The sequence below is a fragment of the Argentina anserina genome, chromosome 5, assembly GCF_933775445.1.
Source record: "Argentina anserina chromosome 5, drPotAnse1.1, whole genome shotgun sequence".
NCBI lineage: Eukaryota > Viridiplantae > Streptophyta > Magnoliopsida > Rosales > Rosaceae > Argentina > Argentina anserina.
The window spans coordinates 12,412,545-12,421,203 of record NC_065876.1 but is presented as its reverse complement, the minus strand read 5'-3'; the positions used below and the strand labels follow the sequence as shown (position 1 = coordinate 12,421,203).

Below are 8,659 nucleotides of genomic sequence, written 5' to 3'. Positions count from 1 at the left end.
TTTTTGTTCATCACAATTAAGTGCAGATGCGACTTTTTTTCTTGATGCAGCTAATTCCTCCTTCTCCTTTTCAACAAAACAAGAACTTACTTCTTTTGCTTGGCATATGAAAAATATACGTGGCTTGTAGCTTTAGGCAAAGAGAATTTACCCCAAACTCAAGGTCAGAGTTCAGACCTTCCCATCTCAAAAGCATGAGGCGGCGAGCTTATTTGATACTTAAGGCCAAGCAATAGGTGCTGAGAGTGATGTAGTAGGGGGTGGGAGAATCTGTTTTAGAAAATACTAGTGGGGAGTTTTTTATTTAAAAGAACAAATTAGAGGCCTTTTAAGATAGGATTCCTAAAGCTACAAAACAGTCTCTTTATGAAGATGCTTAACAAAGTTATGAAGGGGCAAGGAACATTTGGAAAACTTCAGAAGAGAGAAATGCACATTTCTTGGAAACTCAATGGCTCTGAGTGGCACCTTTTATGGCCTTTCCAAGGCATTCTGCCCTTATTATTAAATTTCTTGAAGCTAAAGTTATTGTTTGTATCTTTTGGTAGAATGTTCACACCATGAAGAGTGACAATGTGATTTGAAAGTGCAAGTTTGAGGTTCTCTAAAAGCACTTCAACCATGCTTCAACGTAATCTTCATATCAAAAGTTGCACCAACTACCACATTAGGAGCAAATCATATTCTCTTATCAGTAAGTGCTCTAACTTCTGTCCTAAGTCCTAAAAACTACATTATATTATCTGGTGTTCTTGTTAGCTAGCTAGAATTACATTGTTGATCCTCAACTATTTAAGCTTTTGGTAATCACTAATTTATATATTGTCTTAGTGTTCATGCATCCTAAGTCCTAACATTGCTTACTCTAATTAATGTATATCATACCACTATTGAGAGTATCAAGTGTCAACCGCAATATCCAGTATGATTTCAACAGTTTCTATTATCAAAATTCAAGCACAGAACTATCATTTACAAAAGTTTTATATCAGAAATCACAACAGAAATTGATTTGATGATCCTGATCCTGATATAAGTAACAAATCTGAAAGTATTGTTACTTAATCATACTGTCAGACTATGAAGATTCAACCTGAATCCTGCAGCCTCTGAGTTTATCTATTGATTTCCTAACTCATATCCGTAACAATATTCAACTTCATAGGTTTCGAGCTCTCAACTCTATTCCCCTTCTGAACAGCACCAGATTAATTTCTTCTGCTTATCTTTATGGTCATACAGAAAAGCAACACTTAGTTGTAGCTTTAAGACATATAAGCTGGTGGCAAGTGTTGACTTGGGTCCCTAACCCTTGAAGATTACCATGTATTATCAGATATGCTGTAAAATCAAAAGTTTCAACGTTATTTTGATTAGAAGAGGCCAAAATAAAAAACCAACTGCAACTTTGCTCCAAATAATAAAAGCAACTGCAATAGGATGTGAATCTTCAATAATTAAAATGATTACAAACCCACCAAAACGCAAGCGATCCCCATTAATTACAAGAAAAACATACCAACAAACCAACAAAAAGTTTAAAGAATGTGAGTGAAAGTAACTCCACAATGAAATGGCTTATCAAACACTTGAAAAGTAGACTTTGTCAAGAGCTTTAAATCTCAAGAGAATATTAAATTTTAAAACTTAAATAATTGGAATGAGGTTGGTAATTGAAGATGGAAACTTTCACTTTGATGAATCATCGTTGAAACACAGTGTACTGCTTTCAGTTCACAACCCAAAAACTATTCTTTTTTTTTGTCTTTACCTTGTATACTTACAAACATAATATTCTGTAACTTGTGAAATTTAAAAGACCAATCATTGGAAGGGAAGCAAAAAAATAAAGTATTTCAACAATGGCTGTTTACTGTTATAATAAGAGGTATGAATACATAAGATTGTCAAGTATAATCAATTACACTGTATATAATTATAAGGCAAAAATGTTAATTTGCACCACAAATTTGACCAGAATTGTCAGGTTACATCCGAACTTGAATTTGAGTCAAATTTGGCCACAAATAGAAAATGACAATATTACCCCTCATGTGCATGACATGTGACGCAAAATTGGATAGAAACAGTTAAATTTAACGGATGGAGTGCAAAACTGCAAATCGGCAAGTTTTACTAAGTTTAAGAGATAAATTGTCTCAAATGCAAGTTCGGCGTGCAAATTGACAATTTAAGCCAAACTTAGAGTATATTTTGGCAATTTTGCCTAATTAAAATCAACCAGAGGGTAGCTTACAGTCATGAAGCTCACTTTGGTTAACGGTACAGCTACTACATACCAGCACCAGGTGAAACCGATAAAAGTGATCATCACCAGGGGGATACTACTGACAATATTAAGAGAAACCTCATAAGTGGCTTCTGAAACAACTCTAAACAATGCAGACAATAGTATTACAGAGAAAACAAACCACTCCTTGCATGAAAGAAGACTACTGATTATTTTTTACTACCAAGAACCAACATTAAAAGGCGTAGTCTTGGAATCCCTACATCACAATTATCATATTGTCTTCCTGTAGCCATAAACCTCCAAGCTCCCCTAAATTCCCATCTGCACTCACTTGCCTGCAAATTGGAGCTTGGCCATCACTTGCTTCAGATACTGCATTGAGAAAAAGATCGACAATGAATTTTGTTTCCTTTTCAGAAGTGATTTGGATATGTCACAGTACTAGTCTGGTCAAAACCTTCATATTGGAATCCCTCATTTCCACAATAACCCATGTAGTCTGTGTGTCCTGAGAAAGGTGACATGCTGGCCATAGGATTCAGATCATCTGCCATTAGGAAGTTCCCAAAATTTGAGTATGACGAACTAGGCGAAATCTCAGTATGCTCATATGACTGCCATGGTGACATTGTGCCTGGAAACTCGTACTGCGGGTAGTAATTAGGCACAGCTCCTTGCAACTGAGGGTAGTCCTGCATAACAACCCCAAGATAAATGTTTTAGAAAGACATTAACATTATGAACATGAAGTCCTCGAAATTCTTATTAACTTGTCATATCAATACCTTTGAAGAATCAAGAATTAAGTCAGGTGAGACCCAGATATCTGCAGCATTGGTGTTTCTTGGAACTGGCACAAATTCTGCAATTTGAGAGACTTCATGTGGAGAAGTAGTATGGCCTGAAAGTCGACTCTCGTCATGCTGGTAGTTCACTTGAGATGACATTCCAGCAGAGATGCTCAAGGTCTCATTCGAGTTTCTTGATGTGGTCAAATCTCCATTGCTTGAAGTACTTCCATCCGTCTTACCCTTGAGTTCTCCACTGGGGTCATTTGCCTTCTGTGTGTGATCATTCTTTTTAACAACACGGCACAAAGCAAAAACTCCCTGTAAAGATGACCAAAATGCCAATTTTGAGTCTCTAAAGTTCTTCAGAGCATTACATACCATTTCATTGTTAAACAATAACCATAACAATTTGCAGGTGTACCTTATGTCCTGGTGACCCCTGAGCAAAATCATCATTGAGGCGGTACTCGTGCATAATCCAATCTGTTCGATCACCTAAAGGAGCACGTCCACGATAGAAAACAAGGGTCTTGCGGTATCCAGTAACACTAGATTGGCAGGCAACCTTGCGGTCTTTTCCAGTGGCTTTCCAGTATCCAGCTTTGGTAGCTCTATTTGTCCTTGAACCGTTCGGGTACTTTCTATCCCTTGGACAGAAGAAGAACCATTCCATATCTCGCCTGGGGAGAAATGATTTCTCTTCAATGAATAACACAAAAAGATAATCAGATGTTACACTTTTCTTGATCCCCTAATATTAAGTCGTGGCATATTATGTTGAAAAGCATGTTGGAATATGAAAAAAAGAACAACTTTCACTGTTCTTGGTCTATATACAACTTGAACTGTGTTATGGGGGAATATCTAAAGCCATTTAGCTTGGCTTTTGATAAAATAAAAAAAAGTGAAGACCACTTCATGCGCAGTCAGAAAAGAACATATCCGGCAGTTTATTCCATAAAAAACAAGAAAAGAAGCTTATATAAACAAAAATGAAAAACCAGCTTTATGCTAATCTGTGCAGACTGGTATGCAAGCCATTACTGACTAAACCATAACATTTTTCTCTTAGAAGTCACATAAGTCCCAAATTCTATGCCATTAAATACCAACAGTCATTAAAGCTCAATAGCTCATACAAACTCGATGGAATTCATCAAATCCTTAAAAAAAGCACAGAACACCAGACACGAATGCAACGAAAGAATTAATTCTAAACTGAGTTAAACTTAATATAACAATTACCTGGCAGCTCCCAGGGATCGAATTTGTACAAATCGATCACAGGGATTACTTCAAGCTCAAATTCAAGCCCCTCAACTTTTCTACTAAGATAGTATCCCACTAATTCTTCATCAGTTGGGTGGAATCTGAAACCTGGTGGTAGTGATGCCCCTCCCATAATTCACAGATAACCGAAATTTTCGAAACAAAACAATAAATATAATAGCTATAATAGCAGACTGCTTCAGCTTAGGGATGAATGATATGAAAAATTCCGATTAAGTGCCCATACTGTATCTATTAAAAATTTGGAAAATCCAAAAGTAAAAGCTTTTGTCAACAATAGATTTCTTGTCTGGAATTGAGTAAAACCTCCACAGAATGCACCCTTTGGATGACAGAATCATTGTCTTTAGAAACTCTATTCTTATAATAAATGTGCCACCCACAACAACCCCCTCACAATTTTTCCTTCAGCAATTCCCAAAATAAGATGTAAAGGAATCGAATTTAAGCCTCCAAGTCAATACTCAGAATCTGATATAGGCTCAATGAGTGAACTTGAACAGAAAAAATAGAAGAGCTTTGTCTAAACAAAACTGGTCAGAACTTCCAGAACTGGAACCTATTGCAATACTCTGAAGTAAAAACCATTCGAAACTTGTTGAAAAAATAGAAGTAGGCTGGCAGTTGGAAAAGATTATGAGCCAGAAAGAGGTAGAGGTAGCACAAGAGTCAGTGTCAAGAAGCAAAAAGGGCAAGGGGAGAGGGGAAGGAGTTAGAGAAAGAAGGGAAGGAAGAGGGAGTGAAAGAGTGGCAAATGTGATGTGTATATATAGGGATCCTGGGGGAACCAACAGTCCAAAAATATACACAGAACACCGAAAGTTTTCCAAGATTGCTTGTCTGACGCATACACAAAATTCCAATGGAGGAAAATAGAATGGCCCACCTAACACCCCATAACTAGAACTCAGTTCACACTACAAAACCCTGCACTACATATTCTTCCCGCCATGACCGCTGCTTGGTTTCTTCAGCTATTTACCAAGCAGTGTGCAACTATGCATCACATTGTCACTAATCGGAAACCATTCAACCATTTTTCTCCGGTTCCCTTTACAGATTAATCCGACTGTTTTCGATATGGAAATTATTCCGTTTGTAATAGTTTCATGGTTACACTTTTTTCTATCACCACCAGAAGTCCAGAACACTCGGCCTAACCCTTCAGCTTCTCTCCTACAGTTCCTATTCATACCCCCGTCATATTGTACAAGCCATTATTGAGCATATATCAAGAAAGCTGTTCACATGATGTCATGCCATCTTTTCTTGTGGCGTAGTCTATCTTTACTTTATCATCACATAGGCTATGAGGGATTGAGGCCTATTATTTTTAATGAGAAAATTGTACAACTGATATAGTGACTATGCCTTTAACCTCATCAGGACCTGAATAAGTATCACCTCTCGTTTTGTAAATCCTCTAAATAAGTAAAACTTTTACTTCATATCCAGTGGAAATGAGGCCAGAACAGAAAAGTAATTGTAGACAATACACTTCGTACAATACACTTCGTATGTCAAGATGGTATAAATTCTTATTCTATTACTAGTTAGACATTGCAGTGTCAGATCCAAGCGAATACAAGAAAAAGAAAAACCAGAATGAAGAGCAAAATGACAGTCTTAGTCTACTGGATATGTAAAATTTGAAAACGAATGTCCAATTATTCATCTGAGAAAAGAGAAAACAAAAATAAGAACAAAAACAAGTCGCAGCTGTAACCAAATCGTGTATATCTTTATTATGTAAGAGTTAAAACGGGTACTTCTAAGTTGGTTAAGAACCAGGACAAAAGAACATGGATGGTGGAACAAAATAATCTTGACTATATGAATTGCAGAAACACATGAGTCTTCCATTATTTGGTGCCTCTTTTTCTCTACATATTGTTTCCTCACTTTTTCTTAAAAGAACAAATAAATGAAGACCTTCGTAATTTACAAAGGCTCACACAATCAAAAAGCTGCCCATCCTGCTGCATTGGTCCATTTGTTGATGGATGATTACTCTGCAAACAATTAAGAGGTATATAAGATAAGTCTCACTTGCATACAATTACCAAAAATCATAGATAAGGGCTCTCCCAAAATACAGTTAGCAAATTCCCATAAATCACACTCATTATTGTGCTAGTAGAGGTCATCCAATTTGTTGGGTAGCAGTATACAAGCAAGAATAAACACGAGATGCATAACAGTTTATTAGAATAGAGACTCACTGAAACAACAACAAAGACTTCTTTGAATTAAGTTTCTGAATGAAATCAGGTTCTACATACGACAAGTTGCCTGCCTTTCTTGCAATGTAATATGAACTCAAGTTTAGAAAGAAATCAGGTACTAAAATTTCAAGTTCATCAGAATGCAACAAGTTCCAATTCGGCAACACTATTGAACGCTGAAAACTCATGCCTATTGAGAACATCTATCCAGATGGTAATTTCTACATATATTCTATCCAAATGTGATAACCAGATATATAACGTGCAAAGACAACAAAACTGCTTATGCAAAATCAACACTGAAGGTCCCTGTGCAAGTTCTTTGTATCTGAATCAGCTATGACAAAAGTATAACTTATGAGTATCGAATCTCCGGACAATTCTTCCCAACTTTAAACCCCAGATATGCTATTTGGTATACAACACTTCTATAAGTTCCAAGGGCAACCAAAGCAGAGCAAAACTTATGCAATTTCCAAACAATAAGATTTGGAAGGAACACTGAGATACAATTCCATACCTCATTGTGGAAAGGATCGAAGGGTTGAAACTATGCCTTAGGTGATCTTGGGGTAACTTTACACCAACAGAGATGCTTCTAACAGCAACTGGATCATGGGAAGGTGGTGGCAGAGGGGACCTAAGTTTTCCAGCCCCTGGTGGCGGGGCAAAGGCAAAGCTCAATGGTTTAGGCTTTGGAGATCCAGATAGCCCAGCAGCTGACAACATTCCAGTCGCACTCGTAGGCTTGGGCTTGACATTTCACCCTGATAGCTTCAATTTCCTGAAGATCCCAACAAACCTAATGAATAGGTTGAAAGTGATCAAAACTCAAATCAAAAGATTATGATTTTACCTTCAATCTTTGATTAACAGCCGGGTCAATATCAATGTGGTTGTTCTCTCTCTTCACGTACTTTCATATTCCGACAAGGCCACATTGAAGTCAAATGCTTCATTTTATTCAGTACATCCTAATCCCAAATGTGTGGCTGCCACAGCCATCCTTAATTTTCAGCACAAATTACCATGATGAGTCAAGCACCATGTCCACTGAGTTCTCGCGCTGGTCTGGATAAAAATTGCAGGCTGCAAACAGCTCAATGGAGCTTGGATTCACCAATCGGATCTCACAATGTTCCTTACATTATGCAACACGCAATCTTCCTGACTATCCTGTCAGACTGGAGACACTCACCGCAGTTGTAACCACCCAACGTCGTTGGCAGTGGTGGAACTTTATAGACCGAGACCTCATGTACCACGAGGAGGGTGAGCTCATAGGCCTCCTCCTCCACTACCTAAAATTACATGGTTTTATGATCGGAATTGGGGTAAAGTTCCTAGTTTTATCAGATTCTATACGGCAATGTAGGTACTTAGTTGTGGAAGTTCCTAAGATTCAAGGGGAGAAAGTTCCTAATTTGAAAGTTCAACTATCAATGTGGATAATACAAGTTTTGGTACTTGGGGATCAAGCATATATGTGTAGAAATGATACTGAGCCCTGTATAGGAAAAAAGTAAACTCTTAAATTCCAATCACAAACTAATTGATTTACAAAAGTGGAGCTATTCATTATTAGATAAGCTTTAGAAATCTCAAATCTTTCACTACCTACAAAATAAATTATTGATAGATTAAAGATAAACTCTTCACACCGATTTAAATCCCGTCTCAGATAACCAAACCAAGGGAAGCAAAATAAACCCAAATGAGAACTCAACCTAATGTGTGAGATTCAAAGAGGAGCTTTCTTTCTTTAAATTTGAGAGTATAAGTTCAATTCCATTAGCTCTGAAAAACCCAGAAACATTAAGAAAAACAGGGAAAAAGACCAAAAGGGTTCATACCCTAGGTTGCACGGACATGTCCCAATACGCGCCGACAAGCACTAACTCATAATAAAAGTGAAAGTGCTTATGGTGAGAATCAAACCTTGGTCATCCAAGGCACTCAACAACTCCTCAACCATTCCAACAAATTCAGTTTTTGTTATATTTATGCACACTTTAATATATATATATATATAAGGAGAGAAACTCGTGATAAAAATAAAAATGCTTGTGGTGGGATTTGAACCTTGGTTATTCAAGATA

At 37.1% G+C, this 8,659-nt stretch overlaps 1 protein-coding gene and 1 pseudogene across 1 annotated transcript; both read right to left on the bottom strand.

The window, feature by feature from the left end:
• Positions 1–2,202: 2,202 nt before the first annotated feature.
• Positions 2,203–5,046, bottom strand: LOC126794264 (NAC domain-containing protein 71-like). Its single transcript, XM_050520928.1, has 5 exons — positions 4,291–5,046; positions 3,467–3,744; positions 3,040–3,363; positions 2,712–2,946; positions 2,203–2,626 (listed from the first exon to the last, which is right to left on the bottom strand). The coding sequence occupies exons 1-5, from the start codon at positions 4,445–4,447 to the stop codon at positions 2,511–2,513; spliced, it is 1,110 nt and encodes a 369-aa protein (XP_050376885.1). The 5' UTR covers positions 4,448–5,046; the 3' UTR covers positions 2,203–2,510.
• A 1,788-nt stretch (positions 5,047–6,834) lies between these two features.
• Positions 6,835–8,431, bottom strand: LOC126795530 (uncharacterized protein At1g03900-like; annotated as a pseudogene).
• Between the last annotated feature and the right edge of the window lie 228 nt (positions 8,432–8,659).